The sequence below is a fragment of the Seriola aureovittata genome, chromosome 1, assembly GCF_021018895.1.
Source record: "Seriola aureovittata isolate HTS-2021-v1 ecotype China chromosome 1, ASM2101889v1, whole genome shotgun sequence".
NCBI lineage: Eukaryota > Metazoa > Chordata > Actinopteri > Carangiformes > Carangidae > Seriola > Seriola aureovittata.
This window is the reverse complement of record NC_079364.1, coordinates 30035701-30053137: the sequence shown is the minus strand read 5'-3', so window position 1 is coordinate 30053137 and position 17437 is coordinate 30035701. Positions and strand designations below refer to the sequence as shown.

The following is a 17437-nucleotide window of genomic DNA, read 5'->3' as shown; positions in this document are numbered from 1 at the left end:
TGAGATGAGCGTGCAAGCAAAGTGTACACATGAACACACACACACACACACACACACACACACCAGAAACACACTTTGATTGATGATAAAAATGTGCCTTCTTTCATTTCTACTGAAATGAGTCTCTTTTGGAAATAAGGTTTTCAGGTTAATGCTATATCTCTAAAAGCTAACTAAAAAAATCACTTATGTTTTGACCACAGTGTTACTCATGAATAAACAAATATCATGTTCTATACTAATGATGCTTTTAAGTGAAACTCACGCCTGAAGGATACGACCTATGTCCTTACACAGTAATGGAGGAATACAGTTAAAATGAATTTTTCTTGAGCACATTTCCTAACTAACTTTATCTACATATTTACACAAAAATGTTCATGTGTGTTATTAAGAAAATACACTACAGCATACTTCTGATTTTCTGAAGTTTATTGTGAAAGTTTTGGTACTAATAGAAAAGAATTTCTGGGTTTTCTCCATGCGAGAATTCAAACTTATCTTTAGAGTTTCAGAAACTACTAAAAATCCATCCTTATTATATAATCTTTTTTATGTAATGTAAAGCTTTTATAGGACTAAATTTTGTTTTTTCAAAAAAAGATACAAGCTAACATCACCAGCTTGACAGACTCAGGCCAGTCAAGTTGTGGAGCTACTGCTCCAAGATGCCAACCAGTTATATGGTAAACGGATTTTACTTATCGACCACTTGAAGCGCTTTTGAATGGAAGCCACATTCACACAGTGCTTTTTCATGCACATATAGCGCTTTTCTACCACACACACACACACACACACACACACACACACCGATTATACATCGGGGGCAATTTGGGGTTCAGTATCTTGCCATGATTTTTAGACAGAAGCGATTACAGCTACAAAAGTTGAAAACATGACATCAGAGAAGAGCAGAAAGGAGGAAACCAACAGGTACAATGTTCTATGATATGTGCACTGGGAGACGTGATTTTTTAAATGAGGAAGGAGGGCGCACGCTTTCGGACAGTCTCTCCTCAAAGACATTTGCCACTTTGTCAAATCATCAAAAAGGTGTCAGGGGAAGGGGGGGGGGGGGGGGGGGGGGGCATTTCAAGCATACTGTAACCTTAGTGGTTTTATCTGGCTTAATCAGACATCACACTCCTGTCACGTCATACTCATCTTTTCTTCTCCTTATGGTAAAACTTTCCAAAAAAAAACCCTCAATATGCCAAAAATAAGTCATGTTTGAAACAGTGACAGAGCAGGTGGTTATCACTCAGTCTGGTCTCAGCATATAGCTGCGTAAGTGTGACTGGAGGTGTCAGATGAATCCACACTAGTTTGAAGAAGCTCTTTCTGCCTTTTAAAAAAAAAAAAAAAAAAAATCCTTTCACTCCTTTTTTCCAGCAGATCTCCTCCTAATTAATTAGAGCAGAGCCAGTGACTAACAGGAGAGCTTGTTTTATTAGCACTCACTCATCGCACTCCTCCATGTGCTGTACCTCTGAATGTTTGAGGTCCAAAGTTACTGCAAAAAAAAAAATAGCAGTCACCTTTTCTATTTTACCCCCCCCCCCCCCCCCCCTCCCCTTCTCTCTTCCTGGGCAAACCCAGGACCAAGAACCAGCGAGGGTCATATCTTTTTAATTATCTTTCTCTCCTTTGATTAATTATTCGGCGTGACAACGGCGCGTTCGTAATGCTTTTCACCTGCCGCCGCTGACTGACGGCCCCTCTGTCGAACTCAAAAGCAAACAGCTGCTGCCATGATCGCCTAGCAACCGGCCGGTGATGGATGAGTACGAGAGATGGATGGCCACAATAAATCACCACATCTGCCTTGGTGCAACAGAAACCAGGGAAGAGTGAGAGAGATGGAGGAGAGGGAACGAGGGAAAGGAAAGGAAGTGGGGGGGGGTGAACATGCCATGTTATTTAAAATGGTTACACACACGTGGAAGGAGTTTGGAGAATTGTTGTTGTTCGCTCCTCTTTCACTTCCTGTCTTTAATTTTACATATCTTATTGTTTTATGGATTTATCCCAGCAAGACCCGCTCAGAAGACACATCCGATAATCAATAAGGTTTTCAATTCTCTCAGTAATGAGTGGGAGGCCGAAAAGACAAAATTAAAATTGTGATTATAGAAATACGATGTCAGTCCATTAGATCAGTTCCATATCAAATGGCATATATAATCCAGATTGTGGCATAAAAAATAAAATATAAATAAAATCGATAAATAAATAAACGTTACACTTCACTGCAGCCTGATCTGTTCAAGCTGGTGACACTGTATCTGTGACGGTGGCCAAACTGTGACTGTATGTATTGCACTGTAAAACCTAAACATGAAAGCAACATACACAGTTGGTGTTAGTTATGACTTTTGTACTGCAACTTTGTACTGCAAGCACCACCTGCCGCAGCGTCATCAGAATAACACAAATGGTGTTTTACATTATGAACTTTACATTTGTTTGAACTTAATTTATTTGAATATTTAAATATGTTATATGTAAAGTGACAGGTCATTTTCTTCCAGATATTCCTTCCACTCCATAAAACTTGGGGGATATTCCCATCTTTTCTACAGACTGCAGAAGCTTGAGTTATTTACTACATGCACATGAAGGGCTGAGCAGGAGTATCTGCATAAACTAGGCTCCAGCTCTGGTCAGAAGAGCGGGATCTAATATCTCCAGTGGTGTGTGAGCAGTGAGGCCTTCATGTTCGTTCATGAGGACGTTCGTATTTATGTTAAACCTAAAACTCACCAAAACTTGTTTTTAGACGAGTTCATTCATTGCCTCCTTTAGACCTAATAATTAAAGGAATGCATGAAAGCCACCAGGAGCAGCACTGGGCTGCGAGGGTGTGAGGTGAGTTTGACGCAGTCTGAACTGCTTCTGCTGCTGTGACACTTTTTGGGACCAAATAAACTGTGTTCCAGTTTACAGTCATGACAAAAGACACCGGTATATCAGAATTTGATTCATTTGGCCCGACGACAACTTAAAAAGAAGTCTCAAAAAAGCTGCATCATTAAACTAAACTCATTCAAACTCAAGCCATTCGTGTGTGTGTGAAGCTGGCGAGACGTCAGCCAGCTCAGCCCGGGGAGGCCTGTTTACAGAGGAAGGCTGAAAAACTCCAAAAGAGCAACTTCCATCGGAATGAACGGGAACCATTTTAGAACATGGTGCCCACTTGTTTTAAAAGAGTACCGCACCAATTCAGCATTGCACTCCTATAAATGGTAAATAAACTGCATTTATCAAGCTCTTCTTCTAGTTGTAACCCGCACTCAAAGCGCTTTACACACACTTGCCCAAAGACACTTCGACGGGCGTACTGGAGGAGCGTGAGATCAAACCCCCGACCTTCTGATGACCTGCTCTACCACCTGAGCCACGGCCGACAGTTAGAAAAAAAAAAAAAGAACAGAACCAGAGATAGCATCATTTTTTACTCCATGCATCATGTATGGGGGAGCTGAGTCAACTTCTACAACTACTACAACTTTAATGTGCAATATTGTTGTTGTTAATACTGTTTCTCATCATGAACATACTTTATAATAGAAGTTATGTAAAAGCTTCCTGAATCTGATTCCTTTAAGTAATCAGAGTTTAATTGTGCGTATGAACCTACGTTGCCTTGTGAGAGGACAGACAGAAGAGAGTTGTGTGTTAACATCCATCATCAACTCCAGCCTTTGACATTCCACCACCCTGGTTAGTGTTTACACCTTTAATCTCTCTCTCTTGTGTCGTTTTTTTGTAATCGCTTGCACAGTTTTGCTCACTTCTTCTTCTCCTCCTCCTCCTCCTTCCTCCCTGTTCTTCTTCTTCCCCTTCCTTTGTTGAGACCCCGACTGTCCCCTCTTCCTCCCTCCCCCATTCCTCTCCTTCACCTGCCATGTCCTTCCTCTCAGACACACACACACACACACACACATGCACGCGTAACTGTAGCTCAGGTTACAGCTCTGTAGTGATCCAGTCTAAATAATATAGCAGTGATGAATGGCAGGGCCAGATTCATATCCATCAACAGGCTCTTTTTTTAAGGAGCATCCATCTTCTATAGAGCCTCCCTTTGAATCAGGGAAAAGTGAAGTGAGAGACTGCACTGCCCAAACCCCTGGGAGAGCCTTGTGAGTGGTTCTGTACGTATACGTGTGTTGTGTGTGTGTGTGTCTGTGTGTGTGTGCGTGTACACATTAGATAAGACATTGTGACTGATACAAGCCTGCGAGAAACCCCCTTAACACATGAACACGGGAGAGAGACAAACACAGGTTGTTAATGACACACAAACACATATGCATGTCTGCATATGCAGCAGGGAGATTAATGGAGGTATGATTCACAATCTATACTTATCTATCATGTGATATGTGAGTAATTGTGTGTAAAATACTATTTAAAGTTGCTTTATCAACATCACATCCACACGCAGTTTTCCCTCCTGATCATGCACGGGGAGGTGGGGGGTGTGGGGTGGTTGGAGAGTAGCCGAGCCAAAACATTAGTGGAACTAGTCCGGCCGATTTCCGCCTCCACTCCCCCAACTTCTCACACACACACTCACTCACTCATTCAGCACCACTGATCCCCCTCTTTCTGTTTTTCTCTCTCTTCATCCCTCACTCCCTCCCTCCTTCCCCAGGAGGACCTCAGAGGCAGAAGGAAGGACTCCCCCTAAACACTGAAACACACATATGTGCTCATATACACACACACACAAACACACACAAACACACACACACACACACACCTCTATGCTTTCCCACACACACATGTGAGGCCCTGGCAAAGCCCCGTTTGATAAATGACACACGTCATTGTGTCAGGAGAGAAGGGTGGGTCTGTGATGTATGGTGGGGACAATGAGAGGGGGAAATCGACTGTTTGGCAGCGAGACGGTGCTCGTCTACTCGCTGCTCTCCTCCTCTGGTTTTCTGGAAGCCTCCAAACGCACGCACTCATCGGCGCATACGCTTTAAACACGCCACACAAATGCACATGTTTTAATGCGTGCACGCAAATACAACGCGCTCAAACCTGCAGCAGAGATTCAGTCTGGGTGAACGTGTTTGGGGCAAGGAAAAGGTAGCCCCTCTTTTTCCTTCTCAGCTTCTCCTTTTTCCCCTCCTGCTCTCTCTTTCTTCACATGCCTTTTTCTTTTCTTTTCTTTTTTTTTTTTTTTTCAAGCTCCTTTTGCTTTCCCTGGCTGAGTTATAGAGAGGAAGAGTTCATCGAGGAAAAAAGAAAAAGAAGAAGAAAAAGGAGAGAGAGAATCAACTGCTGGTTGTGGGCAGGCGAGCGACGAGAGGGGGGCGCGACGATATCAATCACAGTCCCGTTTGGCAACAGAGATACTAGTATTTCAAATAAAACAGCCAAACCTAGACAAATAGCCTTAACATGGGGCTGTAACCTGAGCCCCCCCCCCCCTTAGCACCACCCTGAAACTTCTCATAAAGTGGAGAAACAGAGAGAGGCTTCTGCTTTGTATTTCTTTTTCTTTTTTCTTTTTTCCAATCTTCCTCGCCGACTATCTTTCTCCTGCCTCTTTTCTCTCTTTGTCGTTAGCAGGCGAGGTGGCTGACATCTGCAGAGTGCATTTAAAGAGAAAAAAATGTGTCAGAGGAGTGTGATGCACTCTTTTGCACGCATGCACACACACACACACACACACACACACGCAGGCGGCCCCCCTTGCTCGGTTTCATTAGCTCCCTGGCAGGGTGGCACTTCTCAAGCTCATTACTGAGGAAGGATTTATGGTGCGGCAGCCAGTGGCGGAGAAAAGGCATCTGTCAATAATTGCAGGGAGCAGCAACTCCCATCTCCACCAGCTTTGAAATCTCATTAGGTATGCAGTTATCAGGCATAAAGATCAAAAACATTACTCAGCTCCGACAGAAACCGACCAAGAAACATTAATTAGCAACAGGCCCTCGCAGTATAAAATAAAACAGCCTTCTTCCCCACTCCTCTCATCTCTCTCACTTTTCTCTCTCTTTTCAGCATGGCCGACTCTCTCTCTCCCTCTCTCTCTCATCTCACCTGCCTCTTTGCTCTTAACCCTGTTTGAGACCACACACAAAATAGACAGAACCACACGCGCGTGTGTGTGTGTGTGTGTGTGTGTGTGAGAGTGACTACGCTGGTTTATACACACACGTTTCCTACCACACCCTTGTAAGATCAGACCATATCAAACCATGCATTTCCTGCACGCAGACCTTCAGACACACGTGGACACACAGCGGGTGGTAGTGGTTGTGGAGGGTAAGGATATAATTCCCAGCATCTGAAACTGATCAGAACATGAAATAAGTAGGAAGAATAGGAGGGCTAAAGGCATGTCAGACTGTCTTTTGGCAGTGACTGAGTGGTGACCACTCAGCCAAGTGTGTGTGTGTGTGTGTGTGTGTGTGTATGAGGAGAGAGGAGCAGAGGAAGACGCTGTCAGCTTGAGAAGGATGTCAGCTCAGGCTGGCCCTGATTACCAGGGCCTGAGACGGGTCCTCACTGGCTCCCCTGCCTTTTATCACAGCCACCGTCTCTCTCCCTCTCTCTTTCTCGCTCTCTCTCACACACACACACACACACACACACACACACACACGAGACTGATGGCTGCCAGTCTTGACTAGGTACAGCCAAAGCCTCCGTGGGAAAAGGGAAGCGAATGGCCCTGATTGTGTGAGCGTGCACACAAACACACTCATACACACACTTTGCAGACATAAAGGCAACCCCCACTGAGGGTAAGAAGAAACCCAGACCTGGAGCCAAGCCCAGATGACACTCAAAAGACACACACACACACACACACACACACACACACACACACACACACACACAGACACACACCTTGTTTTGACACTGTCTCATCCCCCTACTGGGCCTGCAGTTCCCTACACTCCATGAGCCCCTATTACACACACACACACACACACACACACACATTATCCCTGTCTCCTGAACATGATAGGAAGTACAACAGGCTGTACATGCTATAAAAAAATATAGCTAACCATAAACAGAAGCCACTCGTGCTGATGGAAACAGAACTAGACTGACTAGTAAAAGTTTCTCTCACATGTTTCTCCACATTTTTAAAAATGACTGAAGCCGTCATTTACACCCAGTTTTTTTCTTTTTTTTGGAGCCTGTGGCCAGGAGAGCAGACCACCCCATGAGCATTGTTTCACAATAGGCTACAGCAGATCGGGTCTATAAACTGCCATAGGATTGTAGCGTGTGAATACATGTGTATCTGCCTTGTGTCAGCACAGGAAATGTGTGTGTGTGTGTGTGTGTGTGTGTGTGTGTACAGGGAGATCTCACTCTCTTCACTCCAATTCCTGCTTTGGCCGTTTTCCCAGGGTGCCTCGGTGCAGGCCCGTCAGCCAATCAGACCTTAGAACGAGGGGCTGCTGGTTGATTTAGCTGATTTAGGATTATTACAGGAATGTTTGAAGTCTATTACAGTTACACAAGTTTTTTATTTTTTATTTGTTTCGAAGTACAGACCATGACTCTTATTCTGTATCTTCACATAATTAAATCAGTCGACCTCATTGAATATTCAAACCATATCTTATATATTTCCACAGCGTTTTCCTTATAACTGTGAAATGTTTTTATACACTGCCCATCCACAAATTATACACGTTTCTTTTATTAATTCTCGTCTTTATTGCACACTGGCCTTTTTTTAGCACAGGCTCGTGACTACGCCTCCCTGCATTTCAGTGAATATATTCTATGATCATGTAACATATAAAAACTTTTGCTTTGCACAAGTATCAGTGACTTTAATCGCAGTCAGAATACTTAGCTCACGGCTATTTTAAGGAATTTGCTGACTTGTTTGTTACATGTATAAAGCCATTATTAAGAATGAATGTCCCAAAAAGTACGTATCTTTAATAAACCTTCATTTCTAATCATCCTTATAAAATCTAAAAAGGAAAAAAATATACGTATTTTACACACAGATGCATATCTCCTGTCTCAGTATGCATGTGTTCTGTGCTCTGCAACTCTCTCTTTGCAGTCCTCACACCAACCCCTCTATATGCTCCCTCCTCACAAAATAATCTTTAGGGAGAAAGAGGAGAGAACAGGGAGGGGATAGACAGAGGAGAGAGGGAGAAGAATGGTTGAGGGGGATGGGGTGGGGGGTGGGGGGTGGGGGGGTGTGTGATGCAGGATGCAGCCTTGTGAGCCAATTTAAGAAATAACTGCTGATGCATCAGCTATTGACTGTTTGAGCGCTCGTGATAACGCTCAAGGCAAAACTGGGAGCGAAATGACAGCATCAACTGCCTGCAATAAAGTGCAGTGCGCCAGACCAAGGGAGCTCTAATTGACAGCTGTCAACCTAATGGGAGCCATGACGGAAGATTCTGGGAGAGGGAGGAAAAGAAACACTGTTTATAAACCATCAGCCACTTATCCTCAAGGAAGCTCGAGCTCCCCTCCTTCCATCCCTCCCTCTCCCTCCCTCCCACCCTCCCTCTCTCTCTCTCCCTCTCTCTCTCTATGATTGTCATTTGTCTACTTGCTTGCTTTTTCATTCACTTCTACTTTCTCCTGCCTGTGCTCATAATCTTTTTTACAATCTCATTCCCTTTCTGTCTTTCCCTATGATAGAATATTTAACTATGCAACAGTTCTCCCACTTTATATATTCTCTCTCTCTCTCTCTCTCTCTCTCTCGGTTCATTGTGGCAGAGCGTAGTGGGGCAGGAGCACTGAGAAAAGCAGAGGAAGGCCATAACTAATCACAATGTCAGTTAGCTGCCTGGGAAAGACTCACTCTGCACAAAGTAATGCAGGGAGCAGGACTGAGACTGGGACGCCGACACTGACTGGAACAGAAAGTGTTGTCAGCTTAGCACACATGCAGAAGTTAGGAAACATGGTAAGTTTTAGTCAGAGGCGGGCTAGTGAGGGCAGTGGTGAATGTTTCATATCCCGCTTTCCTGTTCCACACATGAAAATACGTCATGTTAAAGAAAAGAATTAGACCTCTTACATTCCATTTCAAAGAGAATCCAAATCTGATCCGTCTGAGATCTGATAAATGCATTTAAAAAAAAAAAAAAAGAATATGTTGAAGTCAGGTGGGAAGTAGTCAGAGGCTGATCATAAAAAGGACCACCACCTATCAGATTAATGGACTGCAGATGAAAAAAAAAAAAAAAAACGGCTCAAGTGCTGCTATTTAAATACGTCCACTTCATTAGAAATTGGAGTGGACAACTTTCAGCTTCAAGGATGAGTAACCTCTGAATTTCATCTTTCACTGAAGGACTCCAAGTAATTCTCTGACCACGTCTTGTAGGTCACTTCCAGGTGACCTTTGGAGTGTTGAAGAGGGATAAAGACTAAAAAAAAAAAAAAAAAAATCTAAGGTTTCAAAACTTTTGGAGGCTGGAAAGGGCGTCCTGGATAATGCGATCTATTTCATCCAAATGTCACAATTATTAAAAATAAAAATACAGTTTCATGTATCTCTGCTACACCAAGTGAGCTAGACATAACGAAAAAATAATATTATATACAGAAAGCAAGGTTACACACTTACGATATAATAATAAACAATACTATTCAACGGCTGCCTGCGATGACATAGATAACTCATAGCTAAACATAGCTAACTCTCTGAATCATCAATAGATTTATCAAGATCTTTTTTTAAACACGGTTAATAAGCTTTATTATATTAACCTCTTTCATTAGACCTTACCATCCACTGGACAGGAGTACAGGTTTCTGATATAAGGTGCCAGTGTATTACAACATGCGGCGTCTCTAACGCTGCGCTCACCTCTCAGAATCAGTGTATTTTAAAACAGGAAATGCTCCGTACTCTTATAAATCCTTGCTCAAACTGTTTGCTGAACAATGTGAACATGTGTGTATCTGCATTGTGAGTGCGTGCCAGCGTACCGCAGCCCTCCTGTGAATCTGTGTGTGTGTGTGTGTGTGTGTGAGTGAGTATATTTAAATGGGCCACTGCATCTCGACTTAGATCCACCGCGAGTGCAACGTTAACACACATCAAGCGTGATTAATCTCTCGCTCTCATCTACAATCAATCACACACACACACACACACGCTCACAGACGTACAAACACACACACACACACACACACACACACACACACACACACGGAGACAGAGAAATCACAGAAATCAGCTGCTTTTCCTCCGCGGCTGCCATCTATCTCCTGTTGGACAGAACCAGATCTGTCTTGATGTTAATATTTACATAAATCATGCTTAGCCTCTTTGGACACCGTGCTGATGATAGGTGTTTCTGAAAAATCAACTGGGGTGAAAAATCCTCCCACTCTGGGAAAGTGTCATTGAGTAGCTAATAATGACCAGTGTCAACGTCATCAATCTGCAGCTGGCTCATAGGAGGACAATGCACCTTCACACACACACACACACACACACACCACACACACACACACACACACACACACACACATACACACACATACATACAAAACGCTGTGTTAACACCATGCAGCTACTACTTACTGTTAAACATCCTTCATTTTTTACATAACCGACATAGCTTTTGAAACAATAGCTTTGTAGTCCCACATGTGAGGATATAAGTAAGTGGAATAAAAAATGCAGGTAAAAAAATATACTTGCTGTTTGATGTTTAAGCTTCCTGTCCTATAACAATGATCTGTTTGGTCTAGCCTGGCTTTGAAGCCAAGAGACAAAAGCCCGCTGCTCGTCTGAGCTTTGTCCTTTCCTGATGTCAGGAGCACTGAAAAAATAAATACCTCCGAAAATGCTCTGTGTGTGCACGTATACATGTGTACATGAACATTTTTTTTTTTCTTTCAAATAAACACACATAATGTCACCACCTTCAATTGCTCTGGTACGGTTCATGAAAAATCCCAACCGCTAATTTCAGGATTAGCCTCCTACCCACGATCCAGCGCCACTCATACCCGTACCACGCCACCACCACCGTCCAAACCCTCACCTGTGGTGGGGTTGGAAGAAAAAAAAAAAAAAAAAAAGAGGGGGGGAGGTGTGAAAGAGGGCAGGGGGGGGGGGGCAAATGAGGACGGTGTAAGATCAAGTTGATTACATCCAGCTACGCTGCAGACCTAATTGGCGAGCGTGACAGTGTGCGGAGCTTGTCATCTCCAATCATTAGGCCTGTCAGAGATCCATCAGATGCTCGGCTAATTAGGAGAACGCTAATGAAGCTGGCAAAACAACTCCTCTTTTTAGACGGCTGAGTGCGCTGCGTCGTCGGAGTGGGAAGTGTGTGTGCGTGGGGCTGGTGGTGGGGTGAGGGCAGTGCAGAGGTTTGTTGGAAAAAGAAAGAAGGGAGAAAGTGTGGGATCATCGTAACCGATAGAGACGGATGACGACTCAAAGGAACCGGTTCTTCCTCTACAACAGAGCCCTGTGGACGAGTCTGGATGGGATGACTGTTGATGCCATGTTCAAGTGGATCTGCATATGGTCTGTTCTGACAATTAAGAACACATGAAATGCTCCAAAGGAACTTTTCAATAAGCTCTCTGACCTTTAACCAGATTTACTAGTTTCTGTCATTTTAACAAATTTGATGGTTGAACGAATCACTGCCTTTCACCGCAAACGCTTCAGCAACGCTTCGTTTTCTGGAGGCCGAATCAGTGACATGAAAGGGAGGAAAAAGTGAAAGAAGGGAAGAGCTTTTTCTGTTGGGGGAAAAAAAACAAAAAACAAAACAACACAGGCACCCCCGTTCTTCCTCCCCCTTCTCCTGCCCCCAGTTCCTAATCAAGGCCTATCATTTGCCATCCTCCCCATAACTCTTGCCATCGCTATGGCGCAATCAATTTGTCATCACTTTTTGTGTGTGCCATGCAGTTCTCCTCAACCTTATAACTTGCAGCTGTGAGCCAGGGAAGGAGTGAGGGAGGCAAGGAGTAAGGGATGGTGGTGGTGGTGGTGGTGGGAGGAGGAGGAGGAATGAAGAGTTAAAAAAAAATAAGAAAAAAAAAATAGGAAGTTGCCAATAGTGTAGAATGAAACTTTGCCTGCCTGGTGTTTGTTCTCTTCCGCTCATCAAAGAAATAAATGCCTCATTTTCTCTCCAGCTCTCACTGCCGGCGCACTCACTCGCTCACTCACTCGCTCGCTCGTTCCAGCTGAATAAAAAGGCTCTCAGTCATCCCACTACGCGTGTATCCATCCATCCATCCATCCATCCATCCATCCATCCATCCATCCATCTATCCCGTCCATTCACCCGTGGACCCAATGCGTCCATTAGCTAAAACATTTGATCAAGTAAGGCCCTGGTTTGAGAATACATAAGACTCTCTCTCTCTCTCTCTGCCAGCCTCTGATTGACCATTAAGGCCATTGATGAATGTGGCTGTGAGAGGCCAGACAATTAAATCAAATATGAAACAAAGTCTCTCTGACGGGCCCTTCTGATGGAGCAAACCAGTCTTCCGCCTCACGATTAGGCTAATAGTTACATTTTTCACACCACTCTGTGTGTGTGTGTGTGTGTGTGTGTGTGCATGCGCCAAAAGTATAGCACTCTTGTTTATATGTACTATAAAGTCATTGCAGCATGTCTTGTGTGCATGCGCCACTGCGTCAATGTAATTATATGTGTTAGATTGTAGTGTGTTTGTGTGTGTGTGTGTGTGTGTGTGTGTGTGTGTGTGTGTGCTAGACTGTAGGAAATATTGTGGAGACTGTACTTGCTCAAGAGTTAAACAAAGTTGCAAACATGGGTGTGCTTGGCTTAAAATAAAATGTTAAAGGTCATGAATAAATCATCACTAACGCACTGTAATAAGTTTGAATGGTAATTAGTGTTTCAAAGCCACAGGACCACATGCTACAGAAAAAAAGCTATAAAAAATGGAGGATCGTTTAATTTCTTTAATTAATTCAAAATCTAAAATTTTGAGAAGCCTCCCTTCACTTCGGATGAAATAAAAGCTGAGTTCGGTTCTTTATTCACATCAAATCTGAAGCGAAAAGAGAAAAAGAAAAGTAGCACATTTAAGCAAATAAAAGGAGGGAAAAAACACAAAGATGCAATTAAATGATGGCTAGAAGTTTGCAAGGCCAGACATGACTTCAGCAGGCCCTGCTTTGCCACCAGAGTGAACGAGGGAGAGAGAGAGAGAGAGAGAGAAAGAGAGAGAGGGGGAAGGCTAGAGGGAGGGAGGGGTGATTTATTGACACTTATCGGGAATGAACAGATCAAAGGCTCAGCCAGATGACAGGTGATCAATCAGGCATCAAATCAAAGATGGCAATTGTCCATTAAAGCACTCTTCCAGCACACACACACACACACACACACACACACACACACACACACACACACACTGCCTCACCAGGCTGTGAGAGAATCTTTAAGACGAGAAGAAAAGTGTTTTCCCAGAAAGTGAAGGGGAAAGAGAAAACAGACCGAAGCCTGATGAAAAACAAGGGTGGTAAATCTCTGAGGAAATTTTCAGAGAGGTTTCTATGTCAACATCTCAAAGAAACAGAAAGTACTGACAGAAGAAGCTATTAGTATAGTTTTTAAGTGAATATCGGGGATAAAATATATGAAAAAAATTAAATAAGTTAATTAAAACCCAATAATGTGGATCAAAACATATTACAAATTGCTGTAGTCATAGTATCACTGAGAGGCCAACACACACACACACACACACACACACACACACAACATTAGAAGCATTAGAGTAGAAAAAATAGAGAAGCGTAGTGACCATATGAGACTAATGTGGCAAAAGAATAAACTTCCTCAGACTTCCCCCAAAAGAAATCGGCGAGCATCGAAGGCCTCCGTGACAGTCAGCTGACTCTAGGCTTCCACCAAAACCTCTCCACTATAGATCCTTAATTCCACAGTCAATATCGACAATCAAAGGAGAAGAAGAAGGAGGAGGAGGAGGAGGAGGAGGAGGAGGAGGGAGAGAAGGAGGCAGCGTGAAGAGGTAGAGGAGGTAAAGAGAGATCTATCAAAGAGCAAGTTCTCTGAGGCGAGGGGAAAACGGAGAGAACGAGAACCGAAAAGGATTTTTCAAGTGGAGAACTCTCATTCTTTCCTATAGGAAGCACGCAGCAGTCTGTGGAGGGCTGGCCTGTGACCTGGTTTGAGAGGGAATAGGACGGATCCCTCTGACCACTGGGTCACACCTGCACACCACTAAATCTTCTCATCACTTGCCTGCACGTAAAAAATATTTAAAATCTACACACTGATCATGATTTGCTCTCTCAATCAATCTGAACATTCTTTTCTTTTTCTTTATTTTTATCATGAAACATTTTTTTTAAATCCCATCAGTTTTCCAAAGCCTCAGGTGACGTCTTCACATGATTCAGTTTGCAGTGATGAACAGCAACGAAGAGGAGCAGGAAACAGTTGCACTGAAAGTGGCTGACAACTGCATGTGCTTTCATGTATTTGTTTGAAAAGTGCTTTAATTATCAAAATATCAATCAACTAATAAACTAATCGACTGATCATTTCATCTCTACTACAGACCAGAAAAACAATGACCTTTGAGATGTTTACCAAAAGACTTCAATAAAAAAATAAATAAATAAAAAAAATGTTGTTATGGGTCTTTGAAATTCTAAAAATCCTTGCTAAGGTGTTATAGAGGTTGGTATTTCACACCATCTGATTATAATAGTAATAATTATGTCAGAAATTATAGCATCTGGTACCAGAGGGCAAAAGTTGCGTTCAGTTGCGCTTTCCCTACTTCACAGTAACTATACAACAGAGGATGTTGCAGTTACATAAATGTTACTATGAGGGTGAGGGAAATATCAATGAAAAGTAACTGAATGGGGGAGGCGGGGAGGAAGGGGAGAGAGGGGGGGGGCACAAACAGAGCGCGGGGGGAGAGAGAGAGAAGGAGAGAGAGAGAGAGAGATGTAAATTGCATGCAAACCAAAGCCAGTGCGTACCTGCGGCGCGCCGAGGCGCTTGCTGCTTCCTCCGCGGCATGTCTGCTTCGGGGGCCCGGCAGGGAGTTCTCTGGCCCCGGTGATCCGAGACTGCCTGGGGAATCCGCGGAGCTTTGATACACAGTTTTGCCCCCTGGGTGCGCTCTCAGGGCTCCCACATAGATCGGGGAGGGTGCGTGTATAGGGAGGAGGAGAATGTGCAGTTTTGGAACACAAAAAAGAAATCAAGGGGGGGGGGGGGGTAGCCAGTAGATGCGAGGATAATTTCAAAAAAAGGAGAGGGAGAGAGTCGGGAAGGGGGGAGAACCAGCGTGACTCCCCCGGTTGACTGCTCTCTCTGTCGGTCGCTCGGTCGCTCTCTCTCGCCCGCTCCGACTTGGATGGACGCGGTGAGGGGCAGGAACAGAAGGGGTGCTCCGCGGTAGGAAAACAGAAAAAGGGAGGTAAAAAAGCGCCTTGTGCCTCCGTGTGATCCTCTTTATTTGGCGTCGGAGGCTGCAACAGGCGAGCTTGAGGAGATAAAACCAAATGATCGCGTCAGTCAAAAGTCCGCAAACAAGGGGACAACACATCAAGAGCTGACACAACTGAAGCCCTGCGCCTCCTCTACGGTTCAACCTCTCCGCCGCTGATAGGCGTCACGTAGCTCCCTGTCTCTCTCTCCCTCCCTCTCTCTACCCCCACCACCACCACCAACCACCCCCCTCCACCCTTTGCCTCTCTTACCCCTCTCACTCTTTCTGTCATTCACCACCTTATTCTAGCCCCGTTTATTCCGAGCGAGCGGGGGTAATCAGGGAGCCTTTGGCTCTGCTTTGAAATGTGCTGTAATATGTATCAGTCGTACTGCAGATGGGAAGGAGAGCAGACATGCAGGCACATGGTAGTCTAACAAAAACACACACGTATATACAGTATCAGTCACAAGCACACGCGCACACAGGCTGACAGCGTGATCTTGAACGGAAATGCATACTTACTTTACGGGCTGATCCTCCGCAGCCCGATCCATGAGCTTCTCGCCTTTCCCTCCTCTCTCTCCCGGTAATCACGCACAATTCAAAGCCAAGAGGTGGACCAGCTGAAACGTGCCTCAAACCATCTCATAAAAATCCATTCGCCTCTGGCAAGTCCTGTCGGTGGTGAGGTGAAAAAAAAAGCCACATGCGGCTTTTTCAGTTTTGTTAATTCTCAGGACCGATAGCGGAGGAGAAAAAGAGGAAGAGGAGGAGGAGGAGGTAAAAAAAAAAAAGGAGGAGGTGACGGCCGGGACTCTGTCGCCCACACGCTGCCCCTGCTGCCTTGGCACGGCTTAACGTTATTTTGTCCGAGAGCGCTTTTGAAAAATCCGCTGAGGGCAAGTCACTCAGTCAGTATGCATGCGTGTTCGCGCGCGTGTGCGAGTAGCGGGCGCGCGTGCTAGAGCACGGCTGTTTGTGTGTGTGTGTGTGTGTGTGTGTGTGTGTGTGTGTGTGTGTGTGTAGGTGTGTGTGTGTGTGTCTGTGGGAGTGTGTGTGTGTGTGTGTCTGTGTGTGTGCGTGAATCGATGAGATACGTGCTTGATTGGGTCTCCCTTGTTGTAATAATGTACATGAGGAAGAGGAGGAGGAGGAGGAGATGACGGGCTCAGGCTGCTCCCATGCATGCAGGCTTCTGCTGGAGCGCACGGATCAGCCCAGCTCTAGCGACCACTGCCAAACACTTTCTTGGCCGCTGATGGTACTTTTCTCCCCCTTTTTTTTCTTTACGTGGCCTGATAGGAGCTATTTAAATCAGCCACGCAGCGAATCAGATGTGTCTCCCAACACTGCGCTCCGCTCTCCTTCCTGCGCCTCAAGTGACCGGAGAAGCGCAAAAATCCACCAGCAAAGCGATGTCCCTTTTATTTGGCGCTGAATGGAATAAAGTACTTTTTAGTTTTTCTTTTACAGGTAAGCTCTAAAAAACCTTGACGTGTAAGTTATTCAGATATTTTCTGGAGATGCTGTTGCTCCTTTTTTTTCTCTTTACAGTGAGGAATAAAAGTTTTTGGCTTCAACTGAGTTGGTGAAGTGGATGAAAAAAAAAATATATGATCCTGTGTTTTTCAGGCAATCCTCGGAGTGGAACGCGTGGCTTCACGGTGGTGAAAACAAAGGATAAAAGATTCTTGGAGAGGGAATGGAAGAACAAGGGAGGGCACTGAGGGTGAGTTGCCAAAGGCTGTCTTTCTCTCTCCTCCTGTCTTCCTCTGCGCCAGATGTGGTGCTGCTGCGCCTCGTCTCTCACGCTCGTCAAAAGCAGGAGAAACAGCTTCTTCTTTTTCTTTTTTCTTTTTTTTTTTTCTCCCGTCGGTTCCGTCGAGGGAATCAGATCTCCTCAGCAGTTTTCTCCCCGCGTCGCTCCTCCTGGTGAACCGGAGAGTCTCTCAGTTACTCCTCCGTT

At 44.5% G+C, this 17437-nt stretch overlaps 1 protein-coding gene and 1 long non-coding RNA gene across 3 annotated transcripts in view; one reads left to right on the top strand and one right to left on the bottom strand.

Annotated features, from left to right (window-relative positions):
- Positions 1-16135, bottom strand: part of tshz3b (teashirt zinc finger homeobox 3b) — a 41021-nt gene extending 24886 nt beyond the window's left edge. Inside the window, exons 1-2 of the mRNA XM_056376351.1 lie at positions 15994-16135; positions 15014-15522 (exon numbers count right to left, since the gene is read on the bottom strand). Of these exons, the coding sequence (XP_056232326.1) occupies positions 15014-15053 (40 nt within the window). The 5' untranslated portion in view covers positions 15054-15522; positions 15994-16135. The remainder of the gene's footprint in view (positions 1-15013; positions 15523-15993) is intronic.
- Positions 16136-16693: 558 nt separating this feature from the next.
- Positions 16694-17437, top strand: part of LOC130169523 (uncharacterized) — a 27696-nt gene continuing 26952 nt past the window's right edge. Inside the window, exons 1-2 of one of the 2 annotated variants that reach the window (XR_008827843.1) lie at positions 16805-16944; positions 17104-17200. This is a non-coding gene — a long non-coding RNA (uncharacterized LOC130169523). Of the gene's footprint in view, positions 17201-17437 lie in introns of both variants that reach the window. The other variant, XR_008827844.1, reaches the window with a different exon arrangement.